The 23,418-nt window shown below is 38.2% G+C and overlaps 2 protein-coding genes across 10 annotated transcripts in view; one reads left to right on the top strand and one right to left on the bottom strand.

Moving 5' to 3' along the window:
- Nucleotides 1-23,418, top strand: part of CORIN (corin, serine peptidase) — a 244,941-nt gene that overhangs the window by 127,630 nt on the left and 93,893 nt on the right. For all 9 annotated transcript variants that reach the window (XM_055385560.2, XM_055385559.2, XM_055385557.2 and 6 more), the window contains exon 6: nucleotides 17,256-17,369. In XM_055385560.2, the coding sequence (XP_055241535.2) occupies nucleotides 17,256-17,369 (114 nt within the window). The remainder of the gene's footprint in view (nucleotides 1-17,255; nucleotides 17,370-23,418) is intronic.
- LOC101135508 (large ribosomal subunit protein eL15-like) lies at nucleotides 3,231-4,006 on the bottom strand. The gene has a single exon (XM_063705262.1). The coding sequence runs from the start codon at nucleotides 3,971-3,973 to the stop codon at nucleotides 3,359-3,361; it is 615 nt and encodes a 204-aa protein (XP_063561332.1). The 5' UTR covers nucleotides 3,974-4,006; the 3' UTR covers nucleotides 3,231-3,358.

The following is a 23,418-nucleotide window of genomic DNA, read 5'->3' as shown; positions in this document are numbered from 1 at the left end:
AATGCTGAAACATTGCAAAATGAATATCCACAAGCTTAGAAACAAGTTACATTTTACATTCTCAGTGGAAAAGAACGTTATTTTCACATGAACTTCAGATGGACCAATTATTAATGAGGAAGATAAAATAAAATGAAAATTTCCCTTGAAGTTGAAAATAGAGTTACAGAATGTATAAATAGGCACTTAAAATTATATACAAATCATGAGGCTACTTTCAATTTCTTGTACAATCTCCACAATTTTCAGCAAATGTCAGAAGAAACATCAAAATGTCATTGTATAAATTTACACTTAAAATTCAGACTTACACAAAACTGACTCATATGAAGAGTTAAGTCTTTGTATTAAAATTGTTCCATGAGACTCAACTCTAGACATACTAAAATTTGTATTTTGAAATAATTTATTGAAATTTATCCCAAATGTTGTCATAGCTTCTAAAATATTCTTAACAGCTCCAGTAACAGTTGCATAAGAAGAAAAATCCTTTTCAAACTTAAAAGTTAACAAAAATTGCTTGCAACCTTGTCTGTGTGTAGAGCTACTAATGCCATTTACAGCTATTCAGAATGAAAATAATTTTGCTACAGTACAATTTTGATGGCCTAAAAAATAAATTTTCAAAACATTGAGTAAGAAAAAAAACCTTATAATCAATTGTGATGTCACATTAATAATGTATTGGTATTTATTTTATTTATTATTTTTAAAGGAAAAACATATTTATATTTTAGTATCTTTAAAGCACTTCTGGCCAGGTGCAGTGGTTCATGCCTGTAATTCTAGTACTTTGAGAGGCTGAGATGGGTGAATCGCTTGAGCTCAGGAGTTTGAGACTAGCCTGGGCAACATGGCAAAACCCGTTTTTACAAAAAATACAAAAATTAGCCAGGTGTGGTGGTGGGTGCCTGTCGTCCCAGCTACTTGGGGACTGAGGTAGGAAGATTGCTTGAGCCTGGGAGATCGAGGCTGCAGTAAGCCAAGATTGTGCCACTGCACTCAAGCATGGGCAACAGAGGGAGACCTTGTGTCTAAATAAATAAATAAATAAATAAATAAATAAATAAATAAAGTACTGCAAATTATGTAGCCAGCCCTGGCTGAAGGATTTATCTATCTGTTCAGCTTTCTGCAACTGCCTCTTTGCTGTCTTTTCTATGTCTGCTGCAGAACAATATGACATCTCCTACCTTATTTTTTTGTCCTGAAATATATTGCTCTTTTGGGGTTTCAAAGGGATTTGGGTTGTTAACGACAAATGGAAAGGGAGGGAAGTCAAGGCTAAGCTCCTCCTCAGGCCATTGCCCTCTTCTGTTTCTTGCTCAGCTTTTGCTTCCTGGGAAAGTCACAAGCACTTGTAGCTGATAGCTACAAAAGCACGGGGAACACTTAGTTGAACCAAGGCCTGATGTCAGATTTATTTACATTTTAGAGTATTATTCCCCAGTCTTTTGAACATTCTCATTACAGGAGTAGGATCTAACAGCAGTTCTCCTCCCACTGATCTTGCATGGCCAAGATGGCTGCCACCCTGGCTCCTCGCTGTAGGAGAAATGAGCGAAATAAGACCAGAGGCAAAGATTTCGACTAGAGAAAGATTCCAGGCTGCAGCATTTCTGACAAAAGCAATAGGAGGGAAGAAGAGGGCAGTCAGCAGATGGGAGAGAAGGCACACTTGCTTGAGTCAGCCATTTGCAGGTGGTTGTTGGTATGGAACCCAGAGGCACATAAAAAATGAATAAGATATTAAGGCACCTGTGGTAGGGAGAATAATGACCCCCCAAAGATGTCCATGTCCTAAATCCTGGGACCTGTAATTAGGTTATGTGGCAATGGAAATTGAAGTTGAAGATGGAAATAAGGGTGCTCCTCATCTGACCTTCAAATAGGGGAATTCTGAATTATCTCATTAGGCTCAATGCAGTCACAGGCATCTTTAAAAAGGTAGGCAGAAGAGGAGAGTCAGAGAAGGAGATGTGATGACAGCCCTAAGATAATACAACTGCCATGTTACTGGCTTTGAAGACAAAGGGGATCCCTGTGCCAAGAAATGAGGGATGCCTCTAGAAGACAGCTTTGCCAACACCTTGATTTTATCCCATTGAGACCCCTGTTGGACTTTTGACTTCCAGGATTGTGGGAGAATAAATTTCTGTCGTTTTCAGCCACCCAATTTGTGGCAAATTTTTATGGCAGCAATAGGAAACTAATACGGCCCTCTTGAGCATTGATATTAACAGCATGAACTCTGGAGTCAAACTGCTTAGATTCTGATATGTAGCTCCACTACCTATTAGCTATTTTATGGGGAAAGTAACTGGAGCTTTAGTTTCATCCTCTAATCAATGAGGTTATCACCTCTTGAATGTGTTCTATGGAAAAATGAAGGTAAAGTCTTTAAGACATATACTGTGAAGAGAAAGCACCAGATAAGTATTAGCTTTAAAAGGATCATGGATGCCTGGCTCTTAGCATGGCAAAGGACTTCCCTCCACTCTTACTCCCTTGTAATTTACTACTCCCCTCTTCTTTAGCCCCTGCTAACCCCACACTGACCCCTGGTCCTGTAGGGTCAGTACCTACCCAGGTATATTCTCACCAGGGCCCCATTCTTTAGATGCCACCCTTTCCTATTTTCTCATCTAAATTCTCTAATGTCTTTTAAAAAGTAGAAATAAAGAAGATGAATATATTAAGTGCTATCTGCTGAGGTATTAATCACTGATAATGGCTTCATCTCTTAAGGTCCTGTAGTTTTGCCATGTCCAGGACTGTGCCTTTTGTGGCGAGCCTCTGGAAATCTTGGTTAGTTGCAAGATAGAGGAGTCCTTAGGAATTGGCTTTTAATTGAGGACTTTTGGCTTAAGTTAAACGAGTGGGATTCACAGTGAGGAATTTCAGCTGGGAAATATTTTAAGCAGAGAGACCTCCCAGGATTCCTTCAAATTATACCACATTTTATGAAGTTTTTGGCCTCCTGTTTTGTCTACTTTTAAGCAGTCTTGAAATGACTGTCACAAAATTTTCATAGGATAGTTGCTGAGAAAAGTTGGTAGTTTTCTTTTTTTCTCTTCTTTTAAGAATTTATTAAGCCTATTATACCACGCAGTATGTTTTATACACTAACATACAACTCCCTAATAAGATAAAGCAAAGATAAAAAAGTTTATCTTATTAGAAACAAGATACAACACCACTTATTGTCTTCAAACATTATTGCACTTTAACTTTCTTAATTTGACAAAGCATTCAAGAAACATCTGCAGACTAGTTTTAACAGACAAATAACACCTGTAAGCAGACATGACTGTCCTAAATTGTTTATTAGGTATGAATTTTACAAACTTTACTTGTATTAGCGGTAACGGTGGAGCTGGAGAGTATTGCGCCTTCTCCAAGCTGCCCGGCGAGAACCACAAATAGTGTGGTGGAACTTATGGCCCTTTCCAAGGCCACGTCTCTTTCGGCCTGCAGATGTCAGCCCACGCATCTCCCTGTGCTTGTGGACTGGTTTGGTGATCCATGGGGTGTCAGGATTTCTTCTGATAGCTTTATGGAATGGATCAATGAGGATAACCTCAAAAAATTTGTATGTGGAATCTTCACCAACCCAGTAAGAATTCAGGACTCCCAGAGCCCCACAGTGGCGTCCAGCTCGCTCCTCCGCAACAGACTGAAGGCTTCGAGCAAATTTTAGCTGGTTAACACCATGATGGACAGGCTTGCCGTAAGTTGCACCCTTAGGAACTGGGCGTTTTCGGCCACCACGGCGAACACAAATCCTATGTATAACGTAACCTTGCTTGGCCTTGTAGCCCAGTTGGCGCGCTTTATCAGGCCGGGTGGGGCGGGGAGCCCTGTGAAGAGCAGAGAGCTGGCGGTACTGCCAGCAGGGGACCCTCAGAAGAAAGCGCGTGACATCAGACTGCTTCTTTCTCCATAGCTCCTGGATATACTTGTATGCACCCATCTTGGCTTACCTGATGGCTGCCGCCAGACGGAAAGGCAAAAGTTGGTAGTTTTCTTGAAAGTCCATAGAGTAGAGCAGTTTAGAGCTTATGATACCAACAAATTTCGGAAGAACTTTTCTACAGCTGTGAAGAATTTCATTTCAATCTGGATACCACGGTGAGAAATTCTAACAGGGATTTGTAATGAGATTATCTTGTAATGAGATCACCTGCTGAAAAATCCATTCAGCATCCACAGAAATCACATTGCGTACAAATTACAGTTGTAAAAATGTATAAAAAGCCATTTGAAACAAAACTGGCTGAGTAAAAACTGAATTTCTGAAGTTATTGTTTATTATGAGAATGTAAAAGGCAAATTCTAAAATAAATGCACAAAGAACATAGTTATTGGTTTATGAGGATTCATATTTTTGTGTTGGCATGTAAAATGCAAAATGATTTTTAAAAGAGCTATTATTTTGTTTTAAAATAAATACTGAAAACACATGAAATAGGATGGTTTTCAAATACTGTTACACACGGTGACACTTCACAAATATTTTAACGGGCCATGTGCTTGAGTTTATGATGTGGTCTCCCTCTTGTGGTAGGTGTTAAGAAAGGTACTGGCTTCAAAGCAGTTAATAAATTTCTTTCCCTTTTGCTGAAATTTGAATCTGGAAAGCATTTTGAGAGGTCAGGCTACGTATTTTACATTTTGACTATGGCTTTTGGGAAGCTTGATTATTTTAACAAAAATCAACCGATCGATCAATCTGTCTCCTCCCCCTATGGCCATGTCGAAATCAGTTTTGACTATTAGGAAATCTGACCTAGTTTCTCTATCTTGTGGCCTGTTTTTGGTGTATTGTGGCCAGAATGTGTCTCTTAATTTTGGCAGTAGTATTTTCCATCTGCTTTAGAAAGGCTCTAGGTGAATGCAAAGTTTATTTAGTTCATGCTCTACACTTGTCACTCTTCTGGGTCCTTCAGCCACAGCAAGAAACCAAACAGGTAAAAATCACTGCCCTCACAGAGTTTTTGTTCTATCACAAATATAAGCATGGTTTATGAAGACATAAACCATAAAGACTGACATGTTAGACTTCACATGTTTGCAAAACTTTCGTGTAGCTGAAGAAGCTATAGATTTAAAAGACAAATACATGAAACGCTGGGAGAAAATAATTGCAACACAAGGAGCTCTGATAAACCAGTGAGGGGGAAAAAAAAGCAATAGAAATGTGTGCAAACAGTAGGAGTAGGCATAAACTGTGAAGGGTTTTCACTTACCTTAAGTAATCATTGGTAGAAGTGGGATTTCATTATTTCCGATTTACTCAGTCGCAATCACAAGCCAAGTATGCCCTTCAGAAAAGATATCTCTTAGCTGAAATCCACTGGGTCACCATACCTCTCACCTGGTGAGGGGATTAGGCTGAATTCTTCCCTGTGTGTGCCTCATACGTGCTGAGTATGGCTGCCATCGTGTGATACGGCTTGGAAACTGCATGTGTCCTACCATTTTGTCAAGTGGAAAAAAATGAACCTTCTCTCAGAAGTATCACGTGTATTCTGAGTTCAGCCCCTCTTCCCAAACCCTCCACCACTGACATATCTTCATGTTATGAAACCTCTCGGGGTTAAGCATATTCAGTTGATCAATAGCGTGTTTTTAGAGGAGACTGTATCTGCTCAAATTGCAGCAATGAGAGTTCATAGGAATAGGAGCACAGTTTTTGACTTCCTGTTATCTGCTCAATGCATTCCCTCTTTATGGATAAAGTAGACCATTCTCTGCTTGACTCAGGGCTAATCTTAAGGCCAGATATTTTCTGTACATTTCTTCCCCTGTAGTCTCTCCTGAAACTTCAACCTCTTTGAACCTCTTACCCCTTATTGCCCTGGCTCATTCTGTCCCCTTGATTGGATGGCTATAGATTGCTCACAGGGGCCATCATTCCTGTTTACCAGTATAAAAGAACATGTGAGTCCTGTGAAGATTCTAGAAACATTTTAGCAGTTTTTCTCCCCTCCCTGCTGAGTGTTTGGTTGTTGTGTAACCAATCCTCTAGACTTAGCAAATTGGGAGCTATGACTCTGGAATGTGAGTTAATTAAATTGTGCTTGTATTTAGTTTTACGCAAGGTTAATTTTTTCCCCCCCTGTTAGGTTTAGTCTGTGTGGCTTTGTTATATGCAATCCTGGTAACTAGGGATACTGAGAGCGATTTTATGTAGTGTGCTGTGAAAGGCATGTGGTAGTAGAAAAGCGGAGGAGCCTGGGAGAAAGAATCCAGAGACCTCTGTGTTCCACCAGTGTGTAAATCATTTAACAGGACACAAACGATTAAACAGTGAAAATCAACTTTCCTGAAGCAATTGACTTCCTTTTCTGTTTATGAGCCAAAGAGAAATTAGTATTAAATAATTCTGTTCCTAGATGTTGTTGTATTAATGCCTGTGTGTGTTGATCACTTGAGACCACTTTCTCCTCCAGTTATCTGGGTTGTTTCAAAGAACCCAGGTGCCCCTACCTTCCAAGTCTAAGTAGGTATGCTATATCCGTAAGTTTGGGGGTTAGGACCTCAGCTTAACTGCAGGTTAACCCTTTAAGCAAAAGGCGTTTTTCAATAGTTTGAGAGGGCCATCTTTCAGAGGTGAGTTGTACACTTCCCAGCCTTAGTAAGCAGAACATACTGGGCCTTACCTGATTTGGTGCTCGGCACTTTATGTCCATTACTGATTAATATACTCAGAGACAATCCCAAAGTAGGTGGGATTCAGGTAAGGAAACTGAAGCTCAGAAAAGTTAAGTAATTCGCCAAAGCAGCGCAGATAGTGTAAGTTTAAATACCAATCTCCGCTTTTCTACAAGATTACCTTTATTTTGCTATCTCAGGTCATGATTGTGAATAGTTTCTTTTCTGGTCTGTAGATTCAGTATTAGTGTGGATATCAGGGTGTTTATGAACTCATTTCCTCACCATTAACTTTTTCTCTTAATTATGGTAGTGTTCAGAATAGAAGTTATCTGATTATTCTAGGGTAGTTTAAGCATGAAGGGTGAGATGTTCAGAAGTAGCTAGGTTTTCCCAATTCTACCTTGACCCAATGAATATGTGCTGTCACTACCGGCTGCTGCATGGGAGCTGGTGGGTGGGGTTTGTGTGGTGAGTGAAGGGAATGGAGAGTATAGGAGGGGCTCCAGCGGAGTGCTGACCTAGGGCTTCAGAATCTTGGCATCCAACCGCTGGTTATCCAATCCGGAAGATAGTTGAGGTCCTACAGTACCAATATCCTGAAGATCAGTGGATTTTTAAAAATGCTAATGCTGAGAAATACCTAATGTAGATGACGGGTTGATGGCTGCAGCACACCACCATGGCATGTGTATACCTATCTAACAAACCTGCACGTTCTGCACATGTATCCCAGAACTTAAAATATAATAAAAAAAAGAAAAAAAAGAATGCTAATGCTTTGAAATAGTCAAGTTATAGTAATCAACAATAGAGAGTAGGTAGGAAAGTGATGCAATACATTCTTCATGGGATTGGAAGTGAATTTTTAGACATTAGGGTAGAACCGTAATCTGTTTTTGAAAGATATTTTTCAAAGTTCTTTTCACTGTAAATTTGAAAGAAGCATGTTTTTTTTTCTATTTCTGGTTCTCAGGATACATAATATTGTAAAGTCATAGGCAATTTATTTTAGCTTTTAAATAGCCAATGCATAAAATGGACTAAAAGAAACTGTGATTAAAAATAAGTTTGGTTAGAGTTGAAATGAAGTCCACAAATTGTTAACTTGTAAAATGAAATTTGTTCAATTTGTACAGTATAGCCCAACAAATAAGAAAAATACCATGGGATGGCTCTTCAAACTGATGATTTTTCTTTGTTTATGTTTGTCCTAAGTCTTTCCATAAACATTGTGACTGAGTTACACATTTAAAAAAGGTCTAGAAAAAATACTGATATATATATAGTTTTTCAGATACTACCATATGTATGCAAGAGACTATTTTCTTTCCAAATAAAATATATCTCCTTTATTTTTCTTAGATTTATATGCAATCATTTAACTCTTTTATAGAAACCATCCTGTATTTGTTTAAAATTTGTCAGAAGTAGTTTATATGTTGTTCCATTGTTATCATTTTATGATTCATAGTGAATAAATGCAAAATGTCACTTGAAACAGCCTTATAATTGGAGAAAAGTCTCAAAAATATATTAAAGTATTATTAAACACAATTTTTTTAAGAAACTAAGTGTTTATTTCCTAAAACAAATTCAGAAGGTAGCATCTCCCAAGAAACCTAAATGAGAAATTATCTTTGAATTTAGAAACATCTGTCTGTCTCATTGAGAGGCAGATAATAAGCAAAAAAGTTTAAAAATTGTCCATGTTCTTTAGAAATTTGAAATTATGTTACTGCACTTCTGTTCAGGAAATGATAAATAACAGAATCATGATGTACATCTTGTTTTCCAACGATTTAAAAAAAAATGCTTCCAGGTCATATTTAGGACTTCTCCCTCACCCCTCCCTCCCTCCCTTCCTTCCTTCCTTCCAAAATTGAAATGTAATTAAGATTCTTTAGATTTCTGCTTGGCCGTCAGTTTCTGGCAGTCTCTGATCATAAAGCTTAGCTTCCTGCTTTTTACTCTGCCTTTTAAAAAAAACTTTCTACTTTGTTTAATTAGATTTAAAATCTACGGGGTAGGATTTTTTACTGTGACTGTACTTGAAATGTTGAATGATGACATGGAAATGCTTTCTAAATTCTATTTACATTCTCTCTCCTATCAAAGTGCCACCAGTTACAGATCTATTCTGTTGTTTCTTGACAATGTTTTAGAAAATGTTATGATGACTAATTTTTTTTTTATAGAGTAATAGCTCTTCTGTCATGCTATCAGGCAGGCAATAAGTATACTTAGCTCTTATTTTTAGGAATTTAAGCTGAAGGCCAGATGGCAAAGTTTTCATTGAATCAAAGCATAGCTTTATTTCAAAGGAAAAAAATGAACCAATGAGTTGACTTAATTTCAGGAATTGTTTGGGATTTTCTCTGAACATTTGTTTGACAGAGACAGTTTCTCACTAATTAAAAGATATATAAATGACACCAAGGGACGTTGAATGAAAGAGTTGTATTGTTGTCAAGGGGCTGATTTTACCTTGTCTTTGCAGCAAGGTGAAGCCTACAGCCCATAAAAGAAGATGTCACCATGACATTGCCTTTTTTAGAATATTGATGTTAAGAGCTCCTTAAGTGCATTTATTCAGCAGGCATTTACCAACCACCTATGATATGCTACTTTTCAACAAAAATGTGTAAGTTAAAAGGTACTAATGGAGACCTTTGCATTCTCAGTAATGAAGGAAACATTAGTATAATAGCACCATCTACTAAGAAGACAAAACAAAAAAAAGTGTGTTTTCATCTCTGCAGCCTCCGGAAAGGGAAAGCACCATTGAGGAGGGAAGGACTGAGCAGAGATTGTGTTGGGTCACCCAGGTTGAGTGGCATGGAGAGAAATGTCTGGAGGGTGGCGGAGGAAGCAGGGGGATGTAGGAGACATACCCTAAGGCTTTGGCCTTCCCATTATATAGCAGAGACCAGTGCTCACGTGCTTGTAGAAGAGGCTGGACCTCCAAAAGGAATGGCTGTGTGGGGCAGCCAGGAAAGCTGGACCCTGGGGACCATGGCCCTGTACCCTGGCTTGGCACAGACACAATGGTGCGTTCTGTCTAGCACTCACTTGAGGACTTAGAGGCCATGAGCCTCTGGCAGTTCTCTGAGGAATGAAAGCTAGAAGTCCTTCCTTCGTTCTTCCAGGTTCCATGTAAGCCCCTTGCATCCTTGTACCATCCTAAGGAGGGAGAGATCCCTGCAAAATATGCCTGAAAGATCTTTCTCATCAGCTTTTTGAGTGGGGAAGTATGAATTTACTTTAAGAAAATATTGTGGCTTTTCTTGTACCCTGATGTAATAGCGTTGAATCCACACACTGTACACCTTCAAGCAGGGCTATTCTGAGCTCATTTGTGGGTCCAGGTGTCACTTCTTACTCTGAGTCTTCATGTTCTATACCTTTCCTGAGTCCCCCTCTACCCCTAAAAGTCACTCATTCTATGTTTCATTTCTCAAGTCTAAGTACAATGAAAAGCTAATGATAACATAAAGCTAAACAGTCTATAATTACATTCAGAACTAAGTGTTCAACTGAACACAAAATCTTAAGGGTGAAGGAGTTTTCAAACTTGTTTTTGACAACAAAAGCCCATTTTCAAAGAAAATTTTCCATGGACTCATGTGTATAAAGCAGCCAACAGTAGAGCTCTTTGGTTGAAATGGAGTAGGAAACTGAATACACCCCTTTAATCCATGATGTGGCCCCAAAGCCCCTTTCCTTGCTAACCTAGAGTTCTTCTAAAACCTACCATTTTAACCCAAAGTGTGGGTAATGTGGGTGTCAGGGGTGGAATGTTGACACATCATCGCAGGCCAGTGGGGAAGATTATTTTCCGTAGAAGGGCCATCTGTTGTCCTACTAAGAGCAAATGCCACTCATAAACCAGATGTGTCTGCAGGCTTGAGTGAGCATCACACTATAACACAAAGGGATTTTTATTCCTGCATCAGTAGTTTATTCTCCTAGCAATGTAAATAATAAGTTGTAAGATATTCATTGCCATTGAGAGCCAATAAATAGGAACGATCATTTAGTCATGCTCCATAGACACCTCGTATTCTCAGTCTTCATTTATTTATCCAACAGATATCTAACTTGCACGTATAATGTGTCAGTTCTATTCTAGACTCAGGGTATAGCAGTAAGAAAAACTGATAAAATGCCTTTCTTCAAGGAAATTGCATTCTAGAAGGGAGAGAGAGACAATCAGCAAACAGAAATCTTCTGTGAATATAAATTATGTGAGCTATAATAAAACAGTTTTTTTAAAGAAGACTGCAATTTTGATGGTCTTGGGCACTGGCACTATTAGGAGTGGTTAGTGTAGTGCCTGCCCTGCATTTAATAGATGTCTAAGAAGAGAGTGAGAAGGATTGCTTAGCTTGGAACACAGATACTTCTGAGGAAGCCACATTTAATGATGGGATTAGAGGGACAGAAAGACATAGATTGAATTAATTTTTAGATCATAAGTATATTCTTGATGTGGATGATACTCTGTTTTCAAAAGAAAGTTTGAAATTTCCCAAGCTCCTAGATATTCAAGGATGGTCATTGTTTATTTGACCTGAGCCAACCTATAGTCAGAAGTTAGTACTGTCAGTCATATATTGCCTAACGATGGGTATACATTCTAAGAAGTGTGTTGGTAGGTGATTTCATCATGTGCAAACATCAGAGTGTACTCACACGAACCTAGATGTAGAGCCTACTACACGTCCAGGCTATGCAGTCTGGCCTATGGCTTTTAGGCTACAAACCTATACAGTATGTTACTGTACTGAATACTCTAGGCAGTTGTAATACAATAAGCATTTATGTATGTAAACATATCTGCACATAGAAAAGGTACAGTAAAAATTTGGTATTGTAATCCTATGGGGCCACTGTTGTATATGTAGTCCATTGTTAAGAAAAATGTTGTTACGTGGTACATGACTTGTACATCCAGCATCCACTCATGTCGCAGTACCTCCACAGCTACTCAATAAATAGACTCCCAGCTGCTATCCCTACTTCTTCCCTTGTCCCCCTAGAGTCTATTTCCAACACAATAGGCAGAGCAATCCTTTAAGAATTTCAGTCAGATCATGCCACTCTTTACCGAAAACCATGTAATGACTCTTGTGTTAAAGTTACAAAGTCCTTACAAGGGCCTGCAGAGCCTTGTGTGTTTGGACCCTCCCTTCTGCTTGGCCTCATTCTTGTGCTTGGTCCCTGCTCATGCTACTCTAGCCACACAGGTCTTTTTGCTGATCCTGACACCTGCCGGGCAGACTCTTGCCCGAGGAACTTTGCACTAGCTCTTCCTTGAATCTTCCTGAGACTCCCTCACCTCTTTCAAGTTGTTGCTCAAATGTCAGGTTTGAGTGAGGCCTGCCCTGGCACCCTAATTAATATTGGGTGCCAATATTAATAATATTAATGTTATTACCCCACTCCTATACCCTATATCTCCCTTACCCTGCAGTACTCTCTTCTTCATAGCATTTATTAACATCTTGTGTGTTATATAAGAATTTTAAAATTATGCTTATTGATATAGTTTGTCATTCTAGACTACAAGCTTCCCAAGGCAAGGGAGCTATTCTGTATTCAAAAATACATAATACAGAATAGTATTAATTATTCTATAATAATTAATTATTATAGAATATACAGAATAATAGTTATTCTGTAATAATACAGAATGTTAAAGAAATGAGTGCATAAATCAGAGGGCAACACAAGCCTTGCAGATGGAGGAAGGCGTGTGTTATATCTCCAGTTCCTCATGAAATAACTTAAAATATGTCATTAGATATTTCTATTTTCCAAAAAATGGAAATACTGTACTTCTAATGGAGACTCAGCCACCTTTTCAAATTTCTCTCTCCCCCAGCACAGTGCCCAGCAGCACCAGCTCCTCTTTCTCCTCATGGGAATTCTCACTCCTCTTATTTTTTATTTTCATTTTTATTTTATTTTATTTTTTGAGACAGAGTCTCCCTCTGTTGTCTAGGCTGGAGCACAGTGGCATGATCTTGGCTCACTGCAACCTCCGCCTCCCAGGTTCAAGCGATTGATTCTCCTGCCTCGCCTCCTGAGTAGCTGAGATTACAGGTACATGTCTCCATGCCCAGCTAATTTTTGTATTTTTAGTAGAGATGGGGTTTCACCATGTTGGCCAGGCTGGTCTTGAACCCCTGACCTCAGGCAATCTGCCCGCCTCGGCCTTCTAAAGTGCTGGGATTACAGGCATGCGGCACTGCACCTGGCCCCTCACTCCTTTTGTACTCAGAGCTTCCAGACCCTCATCCATACCTACTGAAAATATCTTAATTTCAGCAGAATGAAGGGCCTTCCATCTAATATGACTCACCTCCTCAGAAGGCAGGGTAAAGTCCATGTTGGGTTGGTTGAGCACACCCTTAGATTTTCTCTCCCCTTTCTCACCTCTTGTCTTTTACCCCAATCCTTTTACCAATCTATTGTGCCTACAGATACAGTGCTCTCCCCAAGAAGTATTCTTGTATCAGCTGCTGAAAGATTACACTCAGCCTTTTTCATCTAATGACATAACCTTGTAAAAGGTAAGGGCAATAGTGGTTTATAGTACTTGATTTCGAGCAGCATGGAGAATGCAGTGCTGACAGGCTCTCAGCACGGGCCCATGTGATGTGCAGAGCTGTGTCAGCTTTCTCTTCCGAGGTGGAGTTGAAACTGAGCTTTTGACTTTCAGCAAGGACTCAAAGACAGGGCAAGTAAGGGCACCATACAGTCCATGGCAGGCTGGTGGATAATTTTTGAAAAGGACTCTAAAAGTTAACAACCAGAATAATGAGAGCATTTGCCAATTAATATTGATACACAGACAGAGAGAGCCTAGGAAGCTGGAAGCAATTGCAGAAAATCTCAAGGTGATTTCAGGCTAGGGATTATTATTTTAGCAGTCTGTTGTCAGAGACAAGAATACTAAAAAGAGCTGATCATCCTTTGGGTATGTACTCTTCAAGATCCATGTCATTCTGAAGTCCAGGGGATCCATAATTGTCCCCATCATCTGGACATGTAAACTAGCTTTTTAGGCAGTATAACTTTATATACTGCTATTTTTGTAGTAGTATTAATTAACTGTCCCGTGTGTAATGGAAGTCAGCTTTGGCAGTGAAGTATCTTTACTTGGTAAAATTATCTTCATCAGATGATGATCAATAGAATATATGCTCTATTTGGGGATTTTTTTTTTGTTTTCTTCTCTGCTATATTACCAGAGGCTAGAGTAGTACTTTGCACATAGTAGACACTCAGTAAATATATATTCAATGAATGAATGAATGTTCCAGTTATCAGTCTGCCATTGATTTAAATTCCAACATATACCTCTTAGAATTATAGTTAGTGGAAATAGTTTCAAGATTGTATAGCATGACTTCTCGTGGAATCTCCCTTTGTCATCCTAAGGGGCCACTCAAAAGCCTGTTGGAAAATGATCGTTATAAGACAGTGATATTTATGGTAGAAAAATCTCTACAGAAACCTGATAAGAGCTCTCTCAGGGTGTTCAAAAAAAGTAGAACTGACATGGAATGTCATCTCATCTGGATCCAATTCACTGCAAGACAGGCATTTGTGTTTTGTTTAGAGAGAAAAAGACAATGTTGAAGTTTTACTCAAACCTAGTGCCCTTAAACTGGCCGAGTATCAGCCGACTACACTATTGCACAAGTACCAGGAACAGGGGAGTGGGTGTGGCATGGAGGATTGGGCCCGGATCATAGACCTTGGGATTTGGGGTGTTTTTCATCTTTCCTTAATTATGTGGCTTTGGCCCATTTCAATGTTGACCTCATGACACTTCATTTCCTTCATTTGTAAACTACCAAATAAAATATGTTTGTAGTACTTTAATAATTGAACAGTTTTATACAAGTAAAGTGGAAATTCTGAATACAGGTTAAGAAGAAATCAAACAGAAAGATTATACGAAAGTTATTCTAGTTTTATAAAAGTAATATTAACTACCAAAACTGTGAACTTTCAAAAAAGAACAAGAATACAGTAACAATTTATGTCACCCTAAAACCAAGGACAGCCACACTTCCAGATGAGGAAACACACAAAAGAAGTCAGTTTCTGCTGAATCAGCCAAGACAGGGGCTATCAATAATCAAAACAAATGCAAGCTGTGCTGGGTTTTAAATTTGATCCAGATTTGAGATGACCATATGCAAGAAATGGCTTTACTGGAGTCAAATATGTAGGGTCTTAAAGATAAAATCTAGAGGTTAGGAGCTATTGAATGTTGAGCTTTCAGTTCCATTTCCTGAGGAATCATCGGAGCCATAGGTGGGGAATGCAATAATTCTTGTGAGGCATTGCAGCTGCTAAAATGCAAACATATGGAATTTTTGCACTCTCTAGTATAATACAGAAACAATCTCACAATAAGATAAACCCTCCTTTAAAACTTTCTCTTAACCCTAGAGAGAGGATATTGTACAGACTGGATAGGTAAAATCTTAGTATTTTGGTTTTTCATTTTTAGATCTGGTTTTCTATGAATCGTTTAGGAGTCTGTATTTGTAGCTATAGGAGTGCACTCCTGTGCGGAATCTTCTGACACCATACTAAACATGTTGGATATTTTGGCAGTTGAAATCCATAGATGTAATTTGTATTGATACTGAAATTATGGACTATAATGGAAAACTGGGCTTTTGTTGTTGATATTGTGAAGATGTTACATGAAGTAGCATCATAAGAAACTTACCAGATCAACTAATGCTTAATGTTCAATGAGTTGTAATGCTGATTTCCTTGATAGCATTGGGAAATAATTCATTAATTTTGTTTTTTTCTGCTTTATGGAAATATATTGTTCTATTAAGGATTTAGGTAACTTTTTCCATTGAATCGAGAACCTCCTGAGTGCCAGCCACTGGTTGGGTCCCAGGAACATGGGTGGGAAATATATTAATCGAGAACCTCCTGAGTGCCAGGCACTCCGCTGGGTCCTAGGAACATGATGGGAACTATAACAGACATGGGCTTCATTGACTGGAGCTTTCAGCCTGTACTTTTCTCTATTTCTATTGCTGAGTTAAAATGTTCCATATTCCTGGATTCCATGTAACTAGTCAACAAGGTTCATCTTATCAAGGAATACATACTGCAGGGAATGGTGGCAGTGACCAGGCAACTGACCACACAGTCAACACACACACACACACACACACACACAAGCTTTGGTGGAAGGTGAGAGAGAGACAGAAGGAGATTTTTGAAGGTTCTACTTAACTTTTTTTTTAATCTGAAACTAGAGCTCATAAAAAAGTTATTTTTTCCCAGCTAAAAAGATAAAACATCATCATTGTAAGAAAATTTGTAAAATGCAGAATACAATACAGTAAAAAGTAAACTTACTTTAATCCTAATACCAAAGATAATATACCTCTCCCGATGCCAAACTGTATTTTGTTTTCTAGGACCAGTTGGTGTTTTCTCATCTAAAGTAGCTTGAACTTTGTCCTAGGACATTAAGTATTTTCTACAATGTAGTTTTCAATGGCTGTAACAGTATTCCTCATTATGGTGGTATCAAAATTTATTTAACTAGCCCCTGAATATTGCATAGTGGTTATTTCATAGTTTCCTCATTTTAAACAATGATGGTATGAATATCATTAAACATAAAACATAAATTCATAATGATTTCCTTTTTGTGAAGTCTAAGAAATAAGATGATTCCTGAGTCAAAGATTATGCACACTTAAAAGGCATTTGATGCACATTACCAAATATTTTTTATCTTAACATCCACTTTGTTGAGCTGATTTATCCTTTTATTAATGGTCTTCCTGAAAAATTTTGTATCTTTTTGTCTTAAATTTATTGTCTACTGTAATTTTGAAGCAGTGGAATACTTATTGCATTTTGAAGAGAAAAAGAACACCAAAATATTAAAAGCAAAAATATAAAAATGTAACTGTGTTAAGGAAAAAGAAATGAAAATTTTATTAGTGAATACCATTTCCCGTTCCTTATGCCAAAATAGACGCTGACATTTTAACTGGCATTTTCATTAAGGCAAGTAAATACATTTCAAATACAGGGCACTGGGTCTCTATGCTATGTTCAAACACACATCCACTTACTGACTCTGTTTTTACTGGAACTTTCTCTGTGGTACATAGAGAGCTTTTTAGAAAGGTAGACTTTTTAAATGTTGGTTCAACTAGTAGCACTTTACTTGGACATAATTTTCAATTATTTAGAAAGATACACCCATTGGGTATTCTCCCCACATAAATTGTGCAAATGATGAAGCTACCCTCTTGCTCTCTGAACATGGATGCCTCACTCTGCAAGCCCACTGGTGAACTATCTCCTGCTTTCCTCAGACAAGCAATCACTCTTTGTATTATTTCCAGGTAATTTTTCAATTAATGTGCTAGGATGCCAAAGAAAAATTGATGACAATAAAACTGAGGGAATTTGGAAACAAATCTGTTGAATAGCAAAAGAAGATTTTCTATGTATTTATCTTTTGTAATCTTAAAAGAAAAAAACCCCATCTTATTCTGACATTATTTCCTGCCCTTTTTTTTTAGTGCTCTGTGGAACGGGTGAGAACTTTCTGTGTGCCAGTGGAATCTGCATCCCCAGGAAACTGCAATGTAATGGCTACAACGACTGTGACGACTGGAGTGACGAGGCTCATTGCAGTATGTGACAAGCTGTTTAGGGTTTGTCTGAGTGGACAGGGATTCTCAAATCCTGACAATCATCAGCATTTGTGTAGACTGCTTTTTGTTTGCCTTTCTAAAGCGAGCAAACATGTTTATCTTCCCCCAGAATGACAGCAGCATGTTTGCACACCTTTCAAAGGCATGGTTTATTAGGAGCTCAACAGGTAGAGGCTGCATTGGAACAGATGAGGGATTGCAGCGTTTTTGCACAAAGTGGTTTAAATTGGGAGAAGGCTTTGGTTTATTTTGAGTGGGTGAGAATTTTCATTTTTGTTTATGAGTATAAAGGTCAATTTTTTTTAAAAAAGGACATTTTTATAGCAACATTTTCACCCTAATGATTCTTAACTTTCATGACACAGTAAATACAAAGCCTCTTGTTTTTTTTTTTATGCTTCTTCCAAACCTGGAGATAGTCAATGGCACTAACTGTTTAAAATCCACTAATCAGTAGATTCAGCCTTATGTGTCCTCAATTTATTCCCCATTGATTGGTTAGTCATTTTGACTGAATTGGCCAGTGGTTTGTCCAATATAGATTCAGATTTCAAGTTGTTTTGCACTTACAAACTGGAAAGAAGGGGAAAACCATCCTGAGGAAGTACATTGTAATAAGCAAAGCTAGTGTCCTATTTGTTCACCCCTAGTAGGTTAAAAAAAGAAAACAATTACACTGAGTAATCTGTATTCAAAACAGAAGTATCTGCAATTAGAACACTATATGCAAGAGTTCTAATTGTTCTTTAAGGGTTATATAAACAGCCACAGTTAGTATGGCAAGAGCTGTGTTTCACTCCTTATGGGAATTGCCAAGATGTAATAAGTGCTTGAGAATACTGATCTTAATCAAAAAATTCTTCTGGTCTGTTTGCCAAATGGACCAACTCATCTTTCATCTGAGTTCTAATTGTTCTTTAAGGGTTATATAAACAGCCACAGTTAGTATGGCAAGAGCTGTGTTTCACTCCTCATGGGAATTGCCAAGATGTAATAAGTGCTTGAGAATACTGGTCTTAATCAAAAAATTCTTCTGGTCTGTTTGCCAAATGGACCAACTCATCTTTCATCTGATGGGCTAGGACGCTCCTTTGTCCTGCTGAATGGCAGAACTACTGAATGGCAGTTTATCATGGTAACATTTCAGGTCAATGTTTCCAAAACTGATGTTTCATATAGTATCTGAGTCTGGAATAATGCTTGAAAAAAAAAAACTTTGGGAAATACTATCAGATCTACTTCTTAGAGGGTTAGAATACACATTTGTATATTAGAGGTTCTGAGAAATCCTGTAGTTTTAAAAAAAGACATTTGCCTAACTTTTTATTTCATCAGAATTCTCATGTGAATCTTCACCTTTATTTATTCATTTATTCATGCATTTTTTATTCTGCCTACTATCTAGCATCCCGTGGAACTTCAATTATGCCACGCATATTTCAGGAAACGTTCTTTTCAGTAAGACATTTGTGTTTTACGACTTGGAATTTTCTTTTCAAAACAACGCATGGCACACAATTTTACATAAAAACATTTTTATAGGCTGTGTATTTACACTGGGAAGTGTTGCTGTGGGCTTAGCAGAAGATGCTGTGCAAAGCAGCCAAAATAGGGAACTTTAAATAATTCAATGTAACCATATCCAATTTATGGGAATTTGGTAGAATCTCTAGCTATTCTCCCATTGTGGCCCACGTTATGGCATTGTTCAAATTCTGCATGTGCCTGTATCTCCTGTGGTGGGCCAACTATGGTTTTTATCATATGTTCCTCAATAGTACTGAGCATTGCACTCCAAACCCTGCAAGTGCTTTCTGCTGCATTTGTTAACATTAAATTTGAAGGGGCTAATTTTCCTTGTCAACAACGTGTTACTGTTCTGCAAGGCATTTGCCAATGTCTGAGGAGCTGAAGCATTTATTAAGGAAAATAGATATGGCCCTTTCCCATGAACATATCACAAAAATGATCTATTTGGTCCATTGGGGAAATACATCCCTTCAGAAAACTTCTGTATGAAAACACAGACATTGAAGGCTTCATATGCAATTGTTTTTGACCTTACAAGAACATCTGCTTTTGAGCTTTAAGGTTGAGTGCTTGTGGTGTTTCCGCATGAGTGTTTATGGAGGGTGCCATACTCCTTTTGTCACCACCCTGTGGTGAAGGAATAGTGTAAGTCTGAATTAGGCCTTGGATGTGAACCAGAGTGTGAATGCAACCCACAGATACTCATGAGAGGAGAAGGAAGTTTTGCTGTGCGTTCTCAGTGAGGAACAGAAGAAAATGCCTAGTTCCTAAGGTTCTCGCAAGTAGGCAAGAAGGAGGACTGTCAGAGGAGATTATGCTTCTATGGATTAGATGCAAAAATGATCTCTAGCTAAGCACTTGCCTGCTTTTATAAAACATGGGTCATATTAGGTGGCCTGTGTAGTTCATTGAGTTATTAATTTCCTTTTTAGTCAGGTTCAAAGGAAGGGAGAAAAGGGACTTATTATTTGTGAGTTACCTCATAAACTATGCTAGAAGCATTTACCTACATACTTTGATTTAATTATCAGCATAGGAAGTGTTATCTACCGCCTTTTGTACAGGTGCAGAGACAGAGCTTAGGGCAATGAATAAATTTGCCCATGATTCGCTAAATTTGAACCCAGTCTTAAATGGTTCAAAATCTAATGCTTTTTCTTTCAGCTCGTCTGCCTTTGACTTGTCCTTGTCCATAAAAAAGTTCAGATTTAGTGAGATTATACTCTGATCATTCATATTGCAGGAAAATGTTTTAACTGATTTTGATGTATTACGGCTTTCAGAGGTAATTGTTTATTAAAGAGCACTCCAGGTATCTGTGACTTTCTGACTTTCTCCCCTAACTGGTTTTGTCTTGTCAATCTCTTCTTAAGTATTTGTTGGATGAAAAGATTTCCAAACACCTGAAACAATTTTAGTGGTGCAGTAGAAAAATTTTCAAAAACCAGGAAAATTTTAGAAATGTCTACCTCTGTGGCTTTAGGCAGGACACTTCTGTAACCCTGGCTTTCGGTATCATCATGGATGGCTGCATGCTGGCCTCCTCAGGAAGCCCCATCTGCAGAGATTTTGATTCAGTTTGTCTGCAGTGGGGACCAGGCAGCAGTACTTTTGTAACGCTCTCCAGGTAATTCTAATGGACAGCCAGACTTGGAAGCACTGGGCTAGAAGGTGCTTGGTGTCTCTTTTGTTGTTAAGATTCTATAATCTTTTGAGTCTATAACCGGCTCCTAGAATAGTGCCTAGGACGTAGCAAGTGCTTAGTAGATGAATACTTCTTAATTTTAAATTAGAAACTCAAGGAAAACGTTTTCACAGCGAAATAGCTGCCACAAAGTTCACACACTTTATGACACATAAAAACCACTATCAAATATTTTTGAAAATCATTTTCTGTGAATTTTGGGTAAAATTGGTTGACTTATTTTTGAGGATGGTGGCTATCTAATTATACACCGAGTGTAATACGGTGTAGTAATGACTACTATAAGTTCTTGAGTCAGGCTGCTTAGGTTTCAATCTTACCATTTCCTGCCTCTGATAACTTAGGCAAGTTACTCAACCTCTCTGTGCCTCAGTTTCTTCAGTAGTACAATGGAAACAATAAATCGTGAATATCTCTCAAATTGTTCAGAATAATGATTCACTGAATATAAAGCATATAGACCAATGTCTTGCATGCAGTAAGTCTCAAAGAGCACTAGGATTTGTGGTCGTGACTGTTGTTGTCACTGTTGTTATCTTATTGTTCCTCCACTCCCACCCAGCACCTCTTGTTACTAGGTGCAGAGAATGACCACTGGAAGTCGTGGGGACAGCTGATAATGTCAGCTGATACATGTAAGGAGGAGAGAAACACTAAAATATGCACAACAATTTTAAAAGCAGCACCACGTGAAGCTATTTTAGAATGGAGGCAGCCTAAACAGCACAAAATAAAAATTGATATTCCAAATGATGTTTGAATCATCAAAAATGACTGTATCTATAATAATCTTTCTACTAAGATGTAGCTGCAAGTAAATACTAGAAATAGTTTCATCAAAATTATAAAAATAAAAAAACTCACTCTATGCTTATGGAAGAAGTACTAAATGTTTGCAAATTTTACTTTTTTGTATAGTGGCAATCTGATTATACTGAATCAATCAAAGTATTGAATATTCTTTAATTCCAACTATGTGTGAATCATGTTTTAGCTACCTAGTAAATAGAAAGATACTGTTAAGCCATGGTTTCTTTCTTTACGAGTCTTTTAATCAAATCAGGGAACTAACATATACACATAGAAACTATTAAATATGTTTTTAAAAATTTTTTTTGAGATGGAGTCTCACTCTGTCACTCAGGCTGGAGTGCAGAGGTGTGATCTCAGCTCATTGCAGCCTCCACTACCCGAGCTCAAGCAATTCTCCAGGCTCAGCCTCCTGAGTAACTGGAACTACAGGCGTGAGCCACCACGCCAGGCCTGATTTTTGTATTTTTTGTAGAAACAAGGTTTTGCCATGTTGCCCAGGCTAGTCTCAAACTCCTGAGCTCAAAGCGATCAGCCTGCCTCAGCTTCCCAAAGTGCTAGGATTACCGGCGTGAACCACTGTGCCCAGCCTAAATATGGTATTTTAAAACAGTATAACACAAGCAATATCACAAAGTCAAAAAAATTGAGGTAAACAAGCAAACAAAAAAAGGCAGCAGCAGGGAGTCCTAGTAAAAAAAGAGTAAGATTACTAGAAGCTGGATTGCACAGAGAGCTGTTGGAAAAGATGGGATTAAAGCTAGGCCTTGCACTCAGGTGATGTTTGTATACTGTGCAACATGATTTTCAATTCTCTAGGTGACATTTTGCAATGCATGGAGACTTTTTTTTATTGTCACAACTGTGGGAGTGGAGGGAGGTGCTACTGGCATCTAGTGGGTAGAGGCCAGAGATGCTGCTAAACAAACTATCCTGCACAGGGCAGCCCCCAACAACAAAGAATTACCCAGTCCAAAACGTCAAATGATACTGCCGTTGAGAAACCCTTTTCTAGAGCTGGAAGCCAATAGTAGAAAGAACTCAGAGAGTCAAGAAGCCTGATTCTTCTCATGGTTCTGCTGTAAATGAGCTGAGCAACAGTGGACAGACCGTCTAACTCCTCTGGTCATTTCAGAATCAGAGGGTTGGATGAAATAACCTCTGGTCCTTTCCATATTTAATCTTCTGTGGGTGGAAACTGAGCATCCGTACTTGCATCTTGAGTTGAGGCAACACATTCATGTTTATAGTCATAGAGACTGTACAGTTGAAAGAAGCCCTTGAGAAAAAGCCTTTCTGTGTGTTAGTTTTCTGCTCTAATTTAACGATAATTTTGAGAGACAAGAATTAATAGTGTGCGTATGAGATGCCAAACTGAAATCAATATTAACATGCAAGAATTTCAGAAGAAACATTTTGTATCAAGCTCTCCTTAAGAAAAAAAAAGGTGTGTCTAGAAAAACATCTACCTTAGGTCATGCAAAATTATGCTTGTTATTGAGCAAGAAAATCACAGCAAGCAGCTTTTTCAAATTTTGATTTGCTGGCCCCAAATTGCACTGACAACATCTCTTTCCCGGTCAAATAAACATTTATTTCAGTAAAAGGAGACACTGTGATCTTTGCCATTTGCTACTGTATTTGCATTTGCCATTTGTATTTCTGGCTTTGCAGTGCCTCTGGTTAAGATTTTGCGTGTTTACTAATCACACAGACCTTAGGGAAGTAACAGATTGTTTTCCAAATGCAGCTCATTTTGTATCTCACTTCTAAAAATGGCTTCTAACCAAGCAAGTTATAATAGTAGAAAGTTGAATCCACACCTGGGACAACAAGGAGGATTTTTAAAAAATGCCTGAATCCTCTCCATTTATGAAGTAATTTAATAAATGAGGACATCAATTTTTAAAATATCTCCAATGCAGTGTTTTAGTATGAATTACCAGGGGTCCTAGAATGGGCCTCATAGAAGACAAATAAACT

This window comes from Gorilla gorilla, chromosome 3 (genome assembly GCF_029281585.2).
Source record: "Gorilla gorilla gorilla isolate KB3781 chromosome 3, NHGRI_mGorGor1-v2.1_pri, whole genome shotgun sequence".
In the NCBI taxonomy this organism is placed as follows: Eukaryota; Metazoa; Chordata; class Mammalia; order Primates; family Hominidae; genus Gorilla; species Gorilla gorilla.
The sequence above is the reverse complement of the archived record's forward strand: the minus strand, read 5'-3'. Positions and strand labels throughout refer to the sequence as shown.

Excerpts from the sequence above, each read along its gene's own strand:
- LOC101135508 (XM_063705262.1), bottom strand. The coding sequence starts at position 3,973 with ATGGGTGCATACAAGTATATCCAGGAGCTATGGAGAAAGAAGCAGTCT.